The 20,909-nt window shown below is 38.4% G+C and overlaps 2 protein-coding genes and 1 long non-coding RNA gene across 4 annotated transcripts in view; 2 read left to right on the top strand and 1 right to left on the bottom strand.

Moving 5' to 3' along the window:
- The first annotated feature begins 1,648 nt into the window (after positions 1-1,648).
- LOC139974868 (glutathione reductase, mitochondrial-like) lies at positions 1,649-12,889 on the top strand. Of its 2 annotated transcripts, XM_071982364.1 has the most exons (11): positions 1,651-1,912; positions 2,426-2,544; positions 4,935-5,137; positions 5,762-5,816; positions 6,208-6,307; positions 6,771-6,857; positions 7,407-7,541; positions 8,076-8,187; positions 8,794-8,925; positions 9,473-9,606; positions 10,608-12,889. In XM_071982364.1, exons 1-11 carry the CDS (start codon positions 1,724-1,726, stop codon positions 10,755-10,757), a joined length of 1,416 nt encoding a protein of 471 aa, XP_071838465.1. In that variant the 5' UTR covers positions 1,651-1,723; the 3' UTR covers positions 10,758-12,889. The 2 variants fall into 2 exon arrangements, with proteins under 2 accessions (XP_071838466.1, XP_071838465.1); XM_071982365.1 differs by lacking the exon at positions 7,407-7,541 and having other exon boundaries at positions 1,649-1,912.
- A 1,038-nt stretch (positions 12,890-13,927) lies between these two features.
- LOC139974870 (uncharacterized) lies at positions 13,928-15,734 on the bottom strand. The gene is made up of 2 exons (XR_011795581.1): positions 15,567-15,734; positions 13,928-14,672 (listed from the first exon to the last, which is right to left on the bottom strand). It is a non-coding gene; the product is annotated as an uncharacterized lncRNA (long non-coding RNA).
- Positions 15,735-17,308: 1,574 nt separating this feature from the next.
- LOC139974730 (sodium/potassium-transporting ATPase subunit beta-1-like) overlaps positions 17,309-20,909 on the top strand; it is a 30,368-nt gene continuing 26,767 nt past the window's right edge. The window contains exon 1 of the mRNA XM_071982104.1: positions 17,309-17,621. Within this exon, the coding sequence (XP_071838205.1) occupies positions 17,501-17,621 (121 nt within the window). The 5' untranslated portion in view covers positions 17,309-17,500. The remainder of the gene's footprint in view (positions 17,622-20,909) is intronic.

The raw sequence follows: 20,909 nt of genomic DNA, 5'->3' as shown, positions 1-20,909 counted from the left end.
CCCACAAAAAGTTTGAACAAAGTAAAACATGATGCAGAATCATAAATAAGCAGCTAGGCCTACTAAAGTGTCTCAAACAATTAACCAGAATGCAAAATGCATTGTGAGGTTTCGATGACTTCAATGCTTCTACTTGTTAGTATAACCAGAACTAGCTGTTACAATACCACTATGGCATGATCAACACAGGTCAGTTCAGAGTACGTGGCTATACACACCTCCACCAAAAACAATAGGGGTGTTGTACTTAATGTTATGAATCCACACACCAAGTATTAGAGGTATCCACGATTTCCTTCGTAAGATATCATGTAATACGTTTTTCAGTTTTCAGACCTCTAGTGACCAAAAGGAGATTTGACCTCACAAGCAATAGGATTCTTGTACTCAACATGGCAAATCCATGTACCATGTATGAAAAGTATCCATGATTTCTACCATGAGAAATCATGTTTTTAGGGTTTTCAGGCCTCGACAAATATTTTTTAAAGTCTCGCTATTTGGCGACCGTGGCTAAAAATCTACTCGCCAAATTTCACTCGCCAGTGAGATGTCCCCGCTACTATGTCCACTGTGTTGTGGGTATTGACCGTATCTGTGTGTATTGACTGTACACTAGTGTCTAATTACGGACGGGAACAAGCTGTGTGAGTATTTTCTGGGATCGATGGTGGTTTCTAACACTTCTGTTACACCTCATACGAAACTAGGTCAGATTACCGGCATGAGACGTCCTTTGTGCGCGAGTCTTCACACCCTTTAAGTTTGCCGTTCAGCTTATAAATATCTCATACATGCTCCTAAATTTAGGGCTAAATTGATGATGATGTCAATCCTTCCGTGCATACCTTAAGTGTTAAATGGTAATACATTGTTTCATAATTTTAATTATAACTCATCTAAAACATAATTCTTTCAATTTCACATAAACTTCACATAAACAACAATACACGCTTGGATGACATACAACACCATTTGCCCATTTGCCCTTAATAAATTTTTAATAAATTTATTGACCTAATGGATTTCAAAGGCTGGGGCGGGGGGCTGGGTGGGCTGGCGGGGGGCTAGGGGAGGGTTCAAAATATATCCGTATGGTTGGGGATCTGAAATCTGTGTATGCTATAATTAGTATATTTAAAAACTCCCCCGTCTGATTAAGGTACATATGTAAGCCCCTGAACCGTTATAAACAACAGACAAATGAAAGATTTATTACTAATGGGGTGGCAGCCACCGTACGTGGCTGACCAGCTAGGGCATTGAATTTAAACGTCAAGTTCAAGTGGGGCTTTCTGAGACATATTTAGACTATCGGTTAGGTCTTTATAATAATCCTCAAACGCAAGCTTTTGCTTATAAATACTTCTAACTTTAAGAGGTTCCCTCTGTTGAAATGCATTAAAACTGGAATTTGGAGTATTTGTTCGAACTAGTTGAGGTAACTTCGTTGATTCCCCCTCAATCAAAGTCACGACCCCCCCTTCCTCCCCACCCCACCGCCTTCGAAGTGTTTCACTTAACTCAGATGACTGTGACCCTGGGAAGTTAAGTCCAGGGGTTGGGCGCCACAGATGACTCAGCATGTACGTTGTTTGTCTCTAGCTACCATGCATATTGTTATATTATGCATGAGATCTTTGTCGAAGGTGTCGAACGTACGGATACGAAAGTCTGTGCACTGTTATTTGTATGGAGTCGAGCTACACTTCATTGCCCGCAAATGCATGCCCTCTACAGAGTAAGCTCCAGGATATCGTTTAGGTTCTTTTCCAATATGGCAGGACAAGTAAAAGAATACGATTATTTGGTGCTAGGAGGTGGATCGGGTGGCGTTGCAAGTGCCAGACGAGCTGCAGAATTTGGCATCAAGGTGGCATGTATCGAGTCAAAGAAATTAGGAGGAACCTGTGTAAGTACTATAGCCTAGCCTAAGAAGTTAGAACTTTACTTTAGTATAGCCTAACAAATTTTAAAGTGCATGTTTTCATGGAGGTCTAGGGACGCAAGTTTTCTGAGCGGACGCTAACATTTTTAAACACGTTGGGTCCCGCGAATGCAACTTTTAAACTCCTGGTAACAATACTGTTTGGCTGTTCAAGGTTGCAGGTACCCAAGGTGGCAGGTACCCATCCCTGGGAGTAGGAATAAGTGAATTCCATTACCTCATATTTATGTCTGAACTGTTTTCGACTAAGTCACTGTTCTTTATCCAAACTCACTACAACAATGGTATGAAGTTCACAGTCTGTCTGTTATCCTTTTAGAATTTAGATTAAGTTGCCCATTTTCAATAGCAATTTGCGATTTGATACTGGATAATATATATTCCCTGTTATGAAGTATTCGGCAAATTAAAAGTAATATTTTGGGGGCCGAAAGCTAGTTTTAAATGTGTTTTTGTCTACTTTCTTTGTGTGTGTAGGTCAACGTGGGTTGCGTTCCAAAGAAGATTATGTTTCATGCTGCATCGTTGGCAGAAAGTCTACATGACATGAAATCGTATGGTTTCACAATTGATGGAACTCCACAGTTTACATGGAAGTAAGTAACCACTTAGGGGAAAGAAATCGATGATAAATAATTAAATACTTTGTTAGTTCCATGTGTTTGCCATTTCCTACCTTCTGTACTAATTTCCTGTATCATGACCTGATCTAAGATTGATGATAGCACTATTGGACAGGGACGTAGCCAGGGGGGGAGCAGGGGGAGGGACCGCTCCCCCCCTTTCAGTGTCGATTTTTTTTTTTTAAACTGTCGTTTTTTTAGCATGGTATTTTGTCAGTGCTCTTTTGATCTTGAATACTCGTCAGCTCTGTTAACTCGATTGTAATCGTAGTAACATTCACGCCTACTGATTCAACTACTTACTTAGTTTGGCAGATGCAATTAGCTAAATTTAGCTTATAGCCAATTACAAGCCTACAGTTGGCCACTGCGTAATAAAATACATATTGCCTCGACAACGTTCGTTCAATGAGTCGTTCTAAGTTGTTGCACGAACAGCATGTTATGAAGCTAAGCTAGCAATCGTTCGTGATACGCACTTCCTATAAATAATTATTACACTGCTATTACACTGCGATAACGATTTTTGTTTTTAGGCCACTGCATATCTGGCTGTATTACAAAATATGAAAGTTTATATTGTCCATCAGTTAAGTTCGTCAAATGTATTAAAGTCCAGACATTGGACAATAAACAAGAATCATCCTACTGGAAGACTATGTTTGTCTTTCTGATATATTATGTAAAAGAACATGTAAAAGAATTTAAACAGGAAACAAAATCTGCTGATACTGATATCATATGATCAGGGCGTAGCCAGTATGTAGCACAATAGTTTCATTCAACACTCTACCCACCGAAAAAGACTATAGGATCCGATCTTGTCAGTTTTTTAACATGTAGTTAAGAACCTGTTTACGCAGATAATATTTCAGTTGAGAAGACACTTGAGAAATTGCATCAGATGGCAATCGTCGGATAGCTCTCGCCTTCTCTTATTAGGCTAACTTAAACATTTACTAGCTACAGTTGTATCAAAGACATTTCTGGACTATCTTTGTATCTACAAGTATCAGAAGTTGAAAAGTAAGACTACTCTGTACATGTACCTTCAAGGGCGGCGGAACCGGGGGGCACAGGGGGCAAGTGCCCCCCACTTTTCCTCAGGTTAAAAATGTGCCCTTTTTCTACATAAAACTTGTACTCTTGATCACCTTATTAGGTCAGCGATATTTCAGTAAGAGATCTAATCCTAATTTAGAACTAAGTATGTAGCACTGTAGGCCCGGGCCTACATTTTTTTTGGCCAAGTTATCTTTTTTATTAAAACACCCATAATTCAAATCCATAAGCTTGCTGGACGAGTTTAAGAGTCTAGACAGGAAAAACTATTGAAATGAACGTACCAAGATTATGGCTAAATTAGGTGACCTATTCTTCTGTCATCTAGGCTGCCATTCATATCGCCTGCCGTTTCATTCAATACTCTACCCGCCGAAAAAGACTAGGATACGATCTTGTCAGTTTTTTAACATCTAGTTAAGAACCCGTTTACGCGACTTTGTATGTATAGAGCTGCAGCACTTTGTTGCCTGTTGTTGTCACGATCGGCGTTCCAAGTTCCAAAACAGCCTTTTTGATAAACATTTACTAGCTACAGTTGTATCAAAGACAAATACTGGCTATGGTTGTATCAAAGACATTTCTGGCCTATCTTTGTATCTACAAGTATCAGAAGTTGAAAAGTAAGACTACTAAGACGGGGGGGGGCATTGATGGAGTGATGTGTATACACAAATAAGATAATACAATAAGATTTAAGATTTGTAAGATGAATAAGATGAATAAGATTTATAAAGGGTACTAAATATCAGGCTGCATCAGTCCAATCGAATTTCTGCAAAGTGCCCTTTGACGTCGGTGCCCCCCCCCCCCCAGATTAAAAGTGCTTCCGCCGCCCTTGTGTACCTTGCTAATTTTAATACATTATGTATTTTTGAATTACATACTATTTTAACTCGTTTGTTTTTTGGGTTTAAAAGTGATATTGAATGAGGTGTCTCAAGTTAGTAAGAGGCCAGGGAACCAGAATGAACACTAGGGAAGGGCCGTTTCCGGCCATCTGGGGGGTTTGTAAAACCAAAAATTTTCTTGTACGCTCCACGCCAACCGATGGTGGCGCTCCGCTCAGATAGTCGTGCCTACAACTTTGAAAATCCATATCAATCGCAAAAAGTGCTCCCCCCCTTTCAAATTCCTGGCTATGTCGCTGCTATTGGATCTATTCATGGTAAACAATTTAAGTTGTCATGTAAAACATGGTATGCAAAGTTAGAAATGTATAAAGTTGAACTGAGGTATGGAATGAGTCGGAATTAAATTTTGTATGCACAGGTTTTTCACTTCCCCCTCTGTTCTTTCAGTACAATAAAAACATCTCGAGATGCTTACATTCAACGACTGAATGGGATCTATGAGAATTTGTTGAAAAAATCTGGCGTTGAATACGTCCAAGGCTGGGGAACCTTTACTGATGATGGCTGTGTAGATGTAGATGGACAAAAGTACAGAGGCAAACATACCATGATAGCTGTAGGAGGCAAACCAACAGTACCCGATATCCCAGGTATATTGGAACATAAGTAATATGAAAGGGGGTGTCAGTACCCCTGGTATCCCGGGTACCTGATGGTAAGGCCTTGGCACCTGATATCCCAGGTTATGTAGAATTTTCTAATGTGATGGTAAGGGTGTCAGTATGTGATATTCCAGGTAAGTTAGAACACAAGTACCTGATGGTAATGCATTGGCACCCGATATCCCAGATAATTTGGAATGTGAGCATGTGAGGATAAGGTTTCAGTATGTGATATTCTAGGTAGGTTAGAACACGAGTATGTGATGGTAAGGCCTTGGCATCCGATATCCCAGGTAATTTGGAATGTGACCATGTGATAAGGTTTCAGTATGTGATATTCCACCTGTAGGTTAGAACACGAGTATGTGATGGTAATGCTTTGGCACCTGATATCCCAGGTATTAGTTATAAAGTGAGCACATGACAATTTAGGTTCATGGGTCCCCCAAATCCGAGGTAAGTTAGAATGTTAGTATATGACAGGAAGGCTCTCAGTAAGTCTATATCACAGGTAGGTTATATTAACTTTACATTAATATAATAATTATGAGTTCTGTAACGGTGTATCTTAATGAGTTAATTTTGTTACCTTCTGTTCTATTTTTCTTTCAGGGGCAGAGTTTGGAATCACCAGTGATGGCTTCTTTGAATTGTCAGACTTGCCTAAGTATGTTTTACAATCTGTTGCAACCCTCCACAAGATTTAGTTTCTGGTGGTCTGAAACCAGCAAATTTGTCGTTAAATTACCAAAATTATCCTTTTCTGAGGAATGGAAAATAAAAATCCCTTTTGCATTACTGTAAATGTGCAGTATGACTGCCAGCAGAAAAGAAGTAAAAATTATCTCTGATGATCTTTCAAAAGATGCATATAGAGAGGATGGGTGGTATCAATAGAGAAAAGTCATTTTACAAAGTCCTGCGTACAAGTACAAACCTCAGGGTAGGAGTAGAATAATTGAAATTTGCTTTCTATGAGTACAAGTATGAGTACAAAGTCCTGAGTACAGACAAATTTATTCAAAGTCTGCTATTAAAGTGTTTTAATTAACTTCCAGAAAAACAGCAGTGGTTGGAGCAGGATACATCGCAGTGGAGTTGGCTGGAATAATGAGTGAGTTGGGCAGTGACGTATCCCTCTTCATCAGACATGACAAGGTAACATTAATATTAATTAATCTTATAATTTATTTATTAATCTAGTTTTGGTCTGTGTAGTATCATCTGTATTTTGTAGTATTATCTCTACTGTATACAATGCCAAATTTGATAATTTAAGCACTGCATTCATTTTTCCTTTAATGAAATATTGCCCCCAATTCTTAAAATTTCTCTTACTCTCTGGAAATGCTAAAGGTTCCTTATACATGTTCAAGTAAATTGCAAAGTTTTTTTTTCCTTAAAAAGATTTGGACAGGATTCTCTCTGGTAGGTCAAGAATCTTAATTGTTCTACACTATTAAACACTTATTTCCAGTATGTCATAATATTTATCACTACTTTTCACTCTTTTATTTTGGGAGTTATTTTTTGTACACAAATCCCAGTGCCCAAGTGCCTACTCATATTCCTGTTTCAACTTCTTCTTTTCTTTCAATCCCTTTTACTATATAACCCTTAGGCTCTGCGAAACTTTGATGAAATGATCTCCGATAACGTGACAGACAGCATGGAGAAATCTGGTATCACGATCGTGAGACAATCAACGGTAAGTTCCACCATCGCAGAGATGACGACCGAGAATAGATTTTGGCTTAATCATCCCTAAGAAAGAGTCTTTTTAAAAGCTCAACTTTTCATGATTTGTGTTTGGGGAAAGAGGGAGCAAATAGGGGAAGGGGGTGAGGGAGGACATATTATACCACAGAATCATCACTGAGAAGCTGGGTGTGCATTGTAAATATAACTTAATGAAAAGTGAAAATGTGGTTTTGTCTTCTTTCATATCAACTATTGGTGATAACGGTAATCCGATGTGATGTCTTCTACACTTGCATGCTACATGTAAGGCCATTCGTATAAACGACAAATGCAGTTTACATGTAGGAAAACAGAATATTAATATGCCTTTGTAATTCTTTGCTTCAATAGAAGTCAATAATTGTTCCTGAATGACGTTTAGTAGGTTGTATTCAGAACACATTTTTTGTTTAGGTCTGGTCATATTACAAAATTCCTCCAATATAGCACCTTAAAAGAAAAAGACACAGAAAAGAATTAATTTATGTTTCTGTCATTATGATTTCCTTTTTAATAGTCGAAGAAACTTGAAGTTGCAACAGATGGCTCGTTGACCTATGAGACTACAGCCGGGACCTTCTCTGGATTTAATTGTGTCATCTGGGCAATCGGTAGAGAACCACTGACTAAGTCAATAAAACTGGAGAACATTGTAAGATTTCTTATACAAGTTTGCTCACAAATACCTTTATATATGACACTAATAAGTATAACGCAAAATGCAAGTGAAACAACAGGTATGTGTTATAATTGCTTTGGAAGCACTTGTAGCAATTTATACTTGTAAGTAACTTGAGATTTTCAGTTTTCCGGGAACCTTTGTTAGCAAAGAATAATTATTTTTATTATTTTGCATGGATGTATATGCATAGAAGAAATGAATGTCTTTTGGCAGGAAATGCAAAAAAAGAAAATGCTGTTCCACAGAGAAAGGGTTGTAAGTCTTGTTTGAAAGTATTCTTGTAGAGTTGAGTTCAGTAATCCAAAGGGGAAGGGAAGGATATTTTGGTGGTTGGAAGGGAGAGAGGGGGGGGGAGGAGGAGGAGGAGGAGGAATGCACAGATAGAATTTCTTAAATATTTGATCAAGAACCAATTCTATTTTACTCTTTTGACTGGCAGCCGACTGTGCATTTCATCTCAAGCTTCTAAATGTAACTTTAATATCTTTTCTATTTATCTCCTAGGGAGTGAATGTGGACAAGAAAGGCAACATAGTCGTAGACAAGTTTCAGAATACATCTGCTCAAAATGTTTATGCCTTAGGCGACGTTTGTGGGAAAGCTCTTCTAACTCCAGGTATGCTACGAATAGAGAACAATGCAGTTTTTTCACGGTCTCAAAAATTTAGGCTATTTATTTCCTAAATGTCATGTGACAGTAGCATAAGAAAAAAGACACTTTCATTTTTTGCCAGTGCAAAATAAATGATGCTTTTGTATAAATGCAGGGAAACAACAGGTGGGACTTTGATTTTAGAGAGTAGATGTTTTTTATGCATAACTTGGCATTTTTAATAAATTATGAAAAGTAGACAAGGTCTTATCTACTCTATTGTGTGATAAACGTGTCATACAGCTTGAATCGTCCAGCAGTATCCTGCATATCAGGCCCCTCCTATCCTCCCTCCCTCCTTTCTTCCATCCATCCCTCCCTCCCTCCACCCCTCCCTCCCTCCCTTGTATTTCATTCATTGTATATTGGCATTCTTTTTCCTTTCCCTCCACCCCTCCCTTCATCCCTCCCTCCCTCCCTTGTATTTCATTCATTGTATTTTGGCATTCTTTTTCCTTTCCCTCCACCCCTCCCTTCACCCCTCCCTCCACCCCTCCCTTCATCCCTCCCTCCCTCCCTTGTATTTCCTTCATTGTATATTGGCATTCTTTTTTCCTTTCCCTGCTGCAGTTGCCGTCGCCGCGGGTAGGAGGCTTGCACATCGTCTCTTTGATAACAAACCAGACCTGAAACTTGACTACGAAGACATCCCCACGGTGGTGTTTTCTCACCCCCCTATTGGCACTATTGGATTGACAGAAGGTAAGATTATGATGACTATAGCAATGTACTATCATAAAAGGAATATTATATAAATACATAAAAAGGGTCATGTAAATAAATATAAATATATACATAACAAAGATTCAGTAGTTTACTTCCTGCTGCCAAAGTGCTCACTACATCGAAGTAGAGTAAAGTACAATATAAAGTATACCTTTACGGTAACTTACAGCATGTTGTTACTCGAGTTTCACGCCTACACGGCGATCATCAGACAACTGGACGCAAATGGACGTGTGACCTTATTTCTTCCATATTTCTTTTGGCGGTTTGTTACCATGGCGACATTTTGAGATGAGCTCTGTTTTTCTTTATTTTTCTGTCCTTGGTACGTAAAGATTGCCAGTTTTTCTTCTAAGCAGAGGTTGCACTGGCCTGAATTGTGTTTGTGTGTGTTTGATTCCTACATACACATACACACACACATATATATCTATCTATGATTTGAAATGGCAATGAGTTGGAAAATCCTGATATGTAAATATAAAAGTATCGGTGTACATTTTTGTCGTGTATTGGTTTTCAGCTGAAGCTAATGCTAAATATGGCAAAGACAAAGTGAAGACCTATAAGGCCTCGTTCTCCAGTTTGTACTTTTCTATGACCGAACGTAAGCAGTTGACGTTGATGAAACTGATCTGTGTGTTACCTGAGGAGAAAGTAAGTAATTCAGATGAAATAATAACTAAAATAAAAATAAGGGGGATAAAGTAGTTCATAGGTCGCCATGAAATTTCTTGCCTTGTCTTGTAGCCTTCAAGTCAACATTTACCACCAATAAAGTTATCGTCTGAGATGCTTGCTGCAAAAACATTGTCGGATTCTTGGTTTCCTTGATATTTATTAGGTTCCCCCAAAACAGAACATGTTACAAAAGCAGGAGAGTTATTCATGCAGTATGTTAGCATGCTGAGGCCTTCTGTATTTATGAGTGGTGGCAACAAAGCCTTTAATTTGAAATGGTCTTCTCCCCCAAGGCTACTTCCAAGTTTGATCTTGTTAACTGCTTGGATGACTAAGGCACAGAATTAATTTAGGTAGATTGCAGACAGGAAATTAATACTGCTATCAATCCAGGATATATTTCTCTAACAATTTTTTAGTTTTGAGAGATCACTCTTTCAACATTTGAGGCTCATCAGTAACAGTGCCTGGACTGCAAAGTCTAACTCACAGAGTTTATATGGTCAGTTCCTCAGATGCAACAACAAACCTCAATAGAAAAACACAAGACTTTTACCTCCTTGAAATAACATGTTTAAGAATGCTTTACACATTTCTCAACGATAAATAGTCTCTATTGTCACTCAAGGGTGCCCTTTTCTTTATAAGGAGTTATGAAAACATGTTTTAAGCAAGTTATTATAATTAAAAAGAATTTGAATTTAACATTAACCTTAAAGGGCCTGCGTTGAGGAGCGCAGGTCATCGTCAATCATGTTTGCTTTTTTTGAATGAAAGGAGCATTCTAGAGATTGAGCATATATTGAAGTTGAAATATCTTTAAACATATTGAAACATTACTAGTACTCAATCTTTGTTTTTTCTTCTTCTTCTGGAACTATAACATGACGAGACTAACATTCTGTGCCTAAAGTAATCCTTTAAGGTCTGTGAAAGAAACCACATTGGTTGTCATTATGCTTTTAAATTTTCTGCAGGTGGTTGGCCTTCACATGCAGGGTCAAGGGTGCGATGAGATCCTGCAGGGGTTCTCTGTGGCGATTAAAATGGGAGCTACGAAGAAGGACTTTGACAATACAGTTGCCATCCATCCCACCACCTCGGAGGAACTTGTCACTTTACGTTGAAAACGTTTAAAACCTGGGTTAATGGCTGCCTCTTGTCTTTCCGCTCTGATAACATGCCTTTTCAAACTCTTTAACTCAACAGAACAAAAACATATCAAAATTGGAAATATTATGGGAGAACATTTCTATAAGGAATATTATATATATTTATATGTTTAACCGTCTTGGTTCTTTAAGAGTCCAATCTTTCAATTCTTCTCTTGTTACTAAGAGTAACTCAAATTCGAATTGTCAAATCATTATTTTTTTTCCTAATTAATTTTTCCAAGTAACGGATCATAAGGTCCTTTTTGTTTGTTTCATTTCTGGAACACAACAAGGCAGGTAATTCAATGATTTAAGAAACACATATTAACAACAACAAAAAAACAAATCTTGACCATTGACAACAATATCTAAAATTTGGATTAAATGTAAGAAACCATAGAATTTATTCTTGAATATTTTGGTTCCTTATAATTGAACTCATTTGGTGGCTGTAGTTCATTCAAGAGTCAGTCAGTCAGCCCTCCCCTTCCCCCCTCCCCTCTCCCCTCCTCCCTCATCCCCACTCACTTGTCAGAATTACGTAGTCAACAATGGTTTCTTGCCCAATATCAGATATATTGCACCATTTTTGTCTTACAATGAATCACTAGGTTGTGTAGATGCTGATGTCATGAGATTTTGTTGAGTGTTCACATGGATAGATAATATTTATGTTGCACCTGTTAGTGTATTAAAAAGCTCCACCCTAAGTGTGATGACACTCAAGTGGTTAAAGTCAACATTGGAATTATTTCATCGCCGATAGTTGGTCCTATTTAAGCGTTTACCAGGAAATTATTTACTCGGGATCTTGATCTATAAATGACTACTAAACGGTTCACAAATATCAGTTTTGTATGAGTAAACAATGACATACTTACAGAATAATTAAAAAAACCAGGTTTTTCCCCCCCCCTTTTCAAAATTTAAGAGTACTTACGTCTACCTATCAACTGACAGGTACATTTATTTTAAGGGTGCTGCCTTCAAACTTAATCACTTGATTAGAAAGGTGATGTCATCTCTAAGAGTCATCAGATACGTCATTTGTCGAGTTTCATAGATATATGTGTGTTTCTGCATTACATTTACACTACAGAATGAATTTATCCATTTGAAATCATTTTTGCGTAAAAGTAATTGGGCCTGACGTTTCGATCCTAGCAGGATCTTCTTCAGAGGCTTCTTCATTCAGCCTCTGAAGAAGATCCTGCTAGAATCTAAACGTCACATGCTCTTACACTGGCTCTTTAGTGGGTATGCAGTTTGCTAACAGTTTTTATTTGATTTCGAAATAATTTTTGGGCGATATATTTCTTAAATACAATGCGTACATTTTGTCATTCGTCCATGACCACTGTTGCCATCACATAAATGTTATTTGTCATTGATCACATGTTCATTCATACTTAGTAAAGATTCCTAAATCCTATTGGTCCATTCAGGTCAGCTGACCGTGGTTAATCCTGTGAGTAACGCACGGTAAAATTACGGGGTATCACTTTAATAAATCTTTGGTTATACGTAACCAAAAATGTTTTGTTTTATGATTTTTCCCCCACACAAATGGTAGTGTATGAATGAACAGGGTTAATCAACGGTCTAGCGTGCGTTACTCACATGATTAATGCACGATGGGGGATAATGCAAGCGATGCACGAGGGTGGAGCCCGAGTGCATCCAGCGATAGCATTAACACCCGGAGTGCATTAATCATGTGAGTAACGCACGCTAGACCCTGTTCATTCATACACTACCATTTGTGTGGGGGAAAAATCATAAAACAAAACATTTTTGGTTACGTATAACCAAAGATTTATTAAAGTGATAACACCTTATTTATGGCCCCTTGTAAGGCTGTGGGTAGTGAAAAAGCAGGAATAGGGAGAGCTAAAGACTGCAATTTGGGCTGTAGAATAGTGTTATGTTATTTTTCATTTAACTTATGGGTAAAGTTGTGTTGTATTCTGTCACCTTGTAGTACTTTATCGTAACAATTTTCTGTTGGTTTCCCCCCCCCCCCACGGTCTGAGGTATTCTTGTCTTTCTCTGTGTCGTTTATTAATTCTCAGACAAAAATTTCCAGAATAAACAGCTAATTAATTCTCCAAAAGTTAAATTTTTTTCATTGTATCATGAATCTAATTGCACACTTTTTACTTCATGATATATATGTGACTTGTTTCATGTCATATTTTGTATTTTATGATGGAAATATAGGTTTTTTTCTTTAGGTACATATGGTGCAGCAATTAACTAATGGGATGAACAACAGTATAACGTAGGGAGAAATATACTGGATGGAGAAGAGAAAAAAAGTTTTCAGCTGGAATTTTTTCTTATATTTTGATACCTTTTGGCAAAATTATTTGGTTATAGAAGGGATTGTTACAACAAAAGAATTTGTTCAAGCGTAACTTGTTACCAGCAATGTAACAAGTCACGTTATTTAAAGGCATTGAAGACTTGCTGCAAACCGCGTGCGGCCATCTGACAAAGTTAACTTTATGTTGCTTGCAAGTGACGTTTTGTTCCTGTCGCTACAAAATGCAGACAGTAATGAAACGTGATACCTTGTTATCTTTAGCCGGACCTGAGATGTCCATCGCTGTAGCGTTTGTATTCTGTGCTGTGGGTATTGACCGCAGCTGTATGTACTGACTGTACACTAGTGTCTAATTACCGACGGTAGCAAGCTGTGTGTGTATTTTCTGGGATCGATGGTGGTGTTTAACACTTCTAATACACCTCATTCGAAACTAGGTCAAATTACCGACATTAGACGTTTCATTTTGCGCGAGTCTTCACACCCTTTAATATCCAGTAGAGTCATTATCAGTGATTTTTCCTGAATTCAAATCACTGTATTATCTCTGCAGAGAAAGATGTCACAAACTTGCAACTGTTTATGTTCTCTGTTGTGTACACTTTATGTTGCCTTGCTTCTTACAGGAGAAAAATAGACATGTAATTAAAAAGGCAATTAGGGACAATGTGTATGGAGTTAATTATAATTAATATGATAAGGTATACATTTGGAATAATTAGCGTTTTTTTTTTGCCACCTTGACATTGTATACATGGTTTCACTTCTATATCGTGAAGTGGGTGTGTTGGTTTTGTTTTGCGTGCCAGTGTGTATGTTTTTGGAAAGCTTGAAACGTCTTTTTGCACAAATTTCATAACTTGTGACTTAAGTGTCCACGGGTGGTACTCTGCCTATGTTGCAGTAACTTACAGATAAGAAACATATACTCAATGTGACCTAGAATTACTCCAAAATGTTAACACATTCAATTAATTCTTTTTCCTTATCCCAGGATGTAAACAATTGAAGTCTCTGGGAACTGATATTGAAATAAAGGCCACTAAAGATATGGTCACTTTTCTATGTGTATTGAACCATTGAAATTAAAATAAATTGCAAATTCATAATGTCAAGATATATGTTTCAAAGAAGATATGCACCTTAAAAATAAATATGACTCATAGAACTATTATTATGATTTTGTTTTATTGGAGGGGGAGGGTGGGTGAGATGGGGTGGGGGTGTTTGTATAGTTTATTTTCAGAAGTATGCCAGTCATGAAGCTTTATGTAAGTACTTGGTTAAGATCCAGTTTATATCATGCAGATATAATGAATATTTTCATATTTCAATTCAAGGGCGTAGGATCCGGGGGGGGGCGCCAGCCCCCCAGTGAAAATTATGGGGGGGCAGAAGTATCATTCCGCCCCCCCCCCCCCGCTCAGCAAGTCAGAAAACCCCTTTTTCATTTCCAAATCAGAAAAAAATCTCATTTGGAGCACCAAATTGCATCTAAGGCCAGGTGAAAATGCAAAATTATTTACAAAATGGAGTGGGTGTTGAAGTGTGCTATATCGCACCTGAGGCCACCTGGAAATGCAAAAAAAATCAAAGGGGAGGGGGCCACCCCCTCCCCTTAGACCCCTCCCCCAGGCCGGCCATCAGTCTTCAGCCCCCCCCCCGCACTCAAAAGTACCTTCCTACGGCACTGTTTCAATTGATGTTAAATCAATTATTAAAATTAGTGAAGTTACTTGAAAGCTGAAGGTGGAGTAAATTGTAGTTCCAACTGGTCATTAGCAAATTTTCTAACAAATGAAAATACAAAGCATTTATGATATATTTTCCTTTTTCTTTATATCTTCCCAACTGTCTAATCCTCCATATTGCAATAAATTGTTTAGAACCAGTAAGTCGTGGCCAATGTTATGAACCCCTCTCCCATTGGCTGACGAGAAATAACACTGTTGATGGTTCATGACAATCCGTACTGTGATTGAGAAATATGTAAGTTGTGATGATTTGGAAATCCTTCAGCATTCAGCTAAAATCTGTTTATACATGCTGTCGCTATGCATGGGGATAGGGGGTGTGTGCCCACCCAAATGCTATACCCCCCCAACCACCCCCATCTGTGCCAGCGTCGATGTGTACCAAAACAGTTACAACCAACTTCGAATTCCAGGCTAATACTTCTTAGCTTATTAATAGTGTAAATTTGCATAGACTACTTATTGTTAGTATTCAGTCTTGTCTCCGAAACCAGTCTAATATCAGTTTCAAACAAATCGTAGATATTAGACTTGGTGGAACGATGATATATCCTAGGGTAAAAATCAAGGGCGTAGGAACCGGGGGGCGCAAGCCCCCAGTGAAAAATATGGGGGGCGGAGGTATCATTCCGCCCCCTCGCTCCGCAAGTCAGAAAACACCTTTTTCATTTCCAAATGAGAAAAAAATCTCATTTGGAGCACCAAATTGCATCTAAGGCCAGGTGAAAATGCAAAATTATTTAAAAAATGGAGTGGGTGTTGAAGTGTGCTATATTGCACCAAATTGCATCTGAGGCCACCTGGAAATGCAAAAAAATTCCAAAGGGGGAGGGGAGACCCCCTCCCCCAGGCCGGCCATCAGTCTTCATCCCCCCCCCCCCCCCGCACACTGTCCCAAAATTGACACCAGATGGCCATACGAATATGGAATTTTGAATTTCGCACGAAGATGGCCCCGAACTTGGTCAACAGGCAATCCGCAATCAACAGCCGAAGTTGCGGAGGCAGTGCTGGGGAGGTGCTGGGCCTGTAAGAGTTGCTCATCATTTTCTCTGAGGTGCATCAAAAGAAGCAATGCTGCTGCCTTCTATTTCCTGGTTGTCTTATCACCAAAGTCTACCATTACGTACTGAATTGTGATTGATTGTGATTGCAGCTTTGGGAGTTACACACGCCTCTGCTCTGTAGAGTTGCTCAGGGCTGACCTATAGGAAGATGCTCTGAGGCTGGCCTTTATATGTCCACGTTACCATGACACCCGGGAACGCTTGAGGTACTCAAATTTGGCTGTAGGCTTCGCCGACACCGTGGTCCCATCTCGATGTCATTGTACTATAATACGATGGCTACACGACCGCATTGCGAGGGCTTCACGTAGTCGTGTTGCCTTCCTAATACAATCGGGCAGCAATTCTTGTGTCCTTCGTATTGCTTCATGAGGCGAAAATGCCCGATGGCACCGATGATCACACGAAGTAAAAACGAAGATGACACGATTTGACAAGATGCCCTCACGATGGCCTTACGAAGGGCAAAATGGACACACGAATTCAACACGATAATGAACCTTCGCAAGGTCTTCCGCCAATTTCTTGGCATGCCAAAGATTTTGCCACCGCTCACGAATTAATTGCTGCCGGTGTAGCAGAGCCGAATTTGAACATTTTCTTTATAGTGTGTCCATCTGGTGTCAATTTCGGGACAGTGTGACGCAGGCATAAGGGTTTTTTGTGAAATTGATAATTCGCTAAGGGTCGAACTGTTATGGTTTTGCATTAGTAGTCAGTAACTATAACTATGCAACTCAGAACCTGTAATATTTGGAATGACAACGTAGATAGACGAGAACGGTTGTTAATTACATGAATTAGCTACTTGGGGGCCTTTCTCACCATTTCTTATTTGCCAATTCAATGTGTTTAAGTGAGCGGCAAGATGGGGAGGGGTCTCCCTCCACTGCTAAATGGAGATTCCTCGCCGTTTCGATCGCTTCCCTGCAAATGTTTCTTGCGTTTCCTTGGTTTTAATGAGACGAACAACCCCACCTACTTTGCATCATTTCTTTAAATAGAATCGAGATTGCCTAGCCGTTCCCGCTTTGTTGAAAAAGTTCTTGTATTTTTCCATAATGCATATTCAAAAGGTGTTCTTTTCTTGTTTGTCCTTATTATTACAACATAATCCAGTTAAAAGTAAAAATTGTGCTTATTTTAATGTCAATCATGTGATTATGAAATGCTATTAGTACGGAAAAGCAAATAAAAAATGTGTTTTGGTGTTTAAGATATGAAAGAAAATGTTTATTAATGAATATGCATATTGACGTCTTACGCACGCATCCTCAGATGTGTGTGTATTATGCTGTGTGCACACCGTAGCACATAATATGCGGCTGTGTAGTAAACCGTATATTGACTATTACACTGTTGGCCTACTACGCTTAGTCATATCCTATACGTTAATCTTGGACCGCCTACATCCTACCATACCTGTGCACATGCACAGTACATCGGTTAGTACTCGTCTATATATCGTTCAACGGAGCACGTACAGCGACCAGCACTAGCGTGTTAAGCAGCGTCAAGAGAGACGAAAATTGTAGAACTGCAGACTACAGTTGTGTCCATAATAACATCATGGGTGGCGAAGATGAACTGACTTTTGGCCAGAAGGCTGGATTAAAATGGGCTGGCTTTAAGAAATTTATGTACAATAAGGAAGCTGGTACTGTAATGGGAAGAAATGGAAAAGCATGGGGTAAGTAACTGTTTCAACCTAACGTTGTGTTAAGTTCAACCTCTCAGGCCTAGCCTAGGCCAAGTTAGGCTACTAAGTTATGGCCTATAGCATAAGTACTAATATAATAAGGGGTCATATGTGGCTGACCTTGACAAAGTTAGGCCAGTGTCAAGATACCAACCGAGATAGCAGTAAATTGTGGCTAGTCTTGAACTCTTCATCTAATAAAGTTGTTAGGCTAGTCTAGCCTAAATTTTACTAGGAAATGGCTAACCAACATGGCAACAGTAACTAGGCCTAAGTTAGGGTCTAGCCTATAAATAATATTTGTAGCGTTCCTATGTTGGAATTTGTAGCAAGCCTATGCTTGACCCACTTTTCATAATACCTTTGGCCCCGATTAGCATAGCAATTTTAGGATTTGATTTAGCCTAGTGTTCTTAAAATCTTTATCTTACCTCTAGTCTAGGCTATGCTCTATGTAACTTTGTAAGCTTAAGCTATTCCTATCTCACAATAGGCATCATACCAGTGTTGAATGGGATGTTCATAATTTTAGGCATTAGGCTATATGTAATTTGTAAAATACTTTTGAGCTGGTTTTCAACATGAGCTGAACAGAAATGAGTAACAAAAAGAGAGTAACAAAAATGAGTACCAAAACGTTGTATATGCTAGGTCAACAGGTCTTTTATGTATTGAAGTAGAAATTTTTTTTTGTTGAACAGGTGTGATTTTCTTTTGTAAAGGACAGGTAAAATTGTATTTTGCAACATAGTAGCGATAAGAACATTGCAAAATTACATAGGCCTATTATGAATAAATGGTGTCGCAGTAGAGACCGATGTGATGTTCATACCGAACAGAAAGACAAACGTTTACAATTGTATGCTTAGCCCTCCCCCCGCCCCCCCGCCCGAGTTTCATCTCAAATGAGAAAGTCATCAACATGTTCAATATAAACTACTCAAGTGTATGCAGAAGGTATTTATAGTGGCTGCAACTTATTATAGTTTGGTCAGCCTGGGAAAATGTTAGCAAAAACTGGAAGCAAGAATAACCCACTATGGGCTGTTAAACTTTATGGGGGGAGGGAGGAGGGGAATGTACGATTTCAATGCCAACATTGTGGTTTAGCTACGAACCTGGTACATCAGTTACTGTGTTTGGATTGATGCAAATTGAGCAATTGGGAGGTTGCATAGTTTAAAATATATTAAAAAAAAATTATAATGGAAAGGCCTTCAATCCCTGATTTTGTGTGATTGCTCCTCATTTCATCTAGCATCCCTTAGCTGTACAAAATTTTCCATTCCATCATTGGCTTTGGTCAGTTGTGAGATATAACCCGGAATAACCTGTGCTCTTAGCTGAGTAATAATGAAAGCATCCTGTCATGCGTGCGTGTTTCACGCCTACCACATGAAGTCTACACAGGAAAGGTCGCTTTCCCTGTACTTTTTGTTCAACTAATATTATAAAATGACTTAAGTGGACTGGGTGTCAGATAGGAAATTCTTTTTTATCAATTAGTGGTTTTCAGTCACGATGGGAAGAACAAAAATTTCCTTAAGGTTTAGTAGCTCATCAGAACTTAGGAAGGGGTCCGTTCATCACGAGGACTAGTGAAAATTTGGAAAGTGGTCTGTGAAGCTAAATTCTACATGGGTAGTAGGTTTTATGTATGTTTGGTAGCAAAACAAGGTTTACTCTGTTTTCAGTCAGATTTTTGGTAGAAACGGCCCGATTGGAATATCAGTAAAAACGGATTTATAAAATGTGTAATTCTTCGCTAGTGATGACAAATGTTTTGTTACATCAAGGACAATAGATCTACTGATAAAAAGATATCTCTATGTAAAATGTCAAGTATATAGTTACTTGTATACTACTGGCATACTACTGAAACATTCTATTTCTTCTCACAAGCCTGGACTTTTACTAAATTGCATGCTAGTTGTAATGTTATTCTGCAAATGTTGCTTTGATAATGAAATGTTACTACTCAACAATGTATGTTAATATAGAAGAAACAGGATGAACACATAATTTGTAGTCTAACTCCACATCAAGTAAGCCTGTTCAAAAGCGAAAATGGACTGTACTGTATGTTACTTTTGTGTCACAATGGATTTCTTCAATTCCAGTATTGTTATTAGGATCTTAAAAGTTGCATCCAAAGGGTGCAACGTCTCAAATATGATTGCATCTGCTTAGAAAAACTTGCGTCCCTGCAGTCCATGAAAACATGCACTTCAAAGCACCTCTACAAGAACACATAGTACTAAGTTGTAATGAACCCTGACAACACATCGGCTTGTGTGCAACTGAAGCATATAGTGATAACCATATTATGTGCATGAAAAATCAAATGACGAAACCTTTCTTTAATTTATATTTGCATCATGCAATGCACACTACTGTTATGGCATACAACTTATAGGCTGTGAATATGCTGTGAATGTCGGAAATCAACATAAAGTAAAACCAGTGCCCAGACAGAAGTTGCAAGCATAAATATACTGCACTTTTTGCAAACTGATTTTTTTTAACCCATTAAATGATGTAGAAAATATTACGTGTTGATCTCGACGACACAAGACCAAGCCCCTAAAAGGCCTAGCATTTGCTCACTTTAATGAGCCCATGTTGTAAATTACAAATAATAGGATACAAGCTTCAGTCCTGAACTGGCTTATAATTTCTATAACTGCTTCTAGGCTTAAAACGAATTACTTATACATCCACACTATATAACTCCACTGAATAAGACTGGAATGGAAAGTGGAAGGTGTAAATAAAAAACAAACAATTCACTTGAAAAAAGAGTTTTAACTGTTATTTCAATTGGGGCCATTTCTACCAGTCTCACATAACTTTGGTTATATTAGGAGTTAATGCTATGATAAGGCAAGTTTCAGGAGTAGCAGTTAGCCAGTTTCATTAAGCACTCCAATGGAAAAGTGTTTTATAGCTTAAAAAGGACTGTGACTAGCTTCTGAAAGCTGCAGTAGAGAATCTAATTAACAGTAAAGGTTTAAGAGATTCAGGAAGAAAACAACCTATCGATGTTAGTAGTGAACACACAAGAAAAAAGTTGACAGACCCTGATGAAAGTGTTCTATGGATATATATTGGATTTCATCAGGTGTTATAATACCTGATTACAACTGGTGTCATTTTATCACCAATCTGTCTAGTTAGGAATTCTATAGAGAGACAGAGAGAGAGACAGAGAGATACCATGTGAGTGTCTGCTCAAGGTACGAGAAGATATCAGGCTATTAATTATTCAGACTGGATGGA

Source organism: Apostichopus japonicus, chromosome 10 (assembly GCF_037975245.1).
Source record: "Apostichopus japonicus isolate 1M-3 chromosome 10, ASM3797524v1, whole genome shotgun sequence".
NCBI lineage: Eukaryota > Metazoa > Echinodermata > Holothuroidea > Aspidochirotida > Stichopodidae > Apostichopus > Apostichopus japonicus.
Note: the sequence above shows the minus strand (reverse complement) of the source record. Positions and strands in the feature narration are given on the sequence as shown.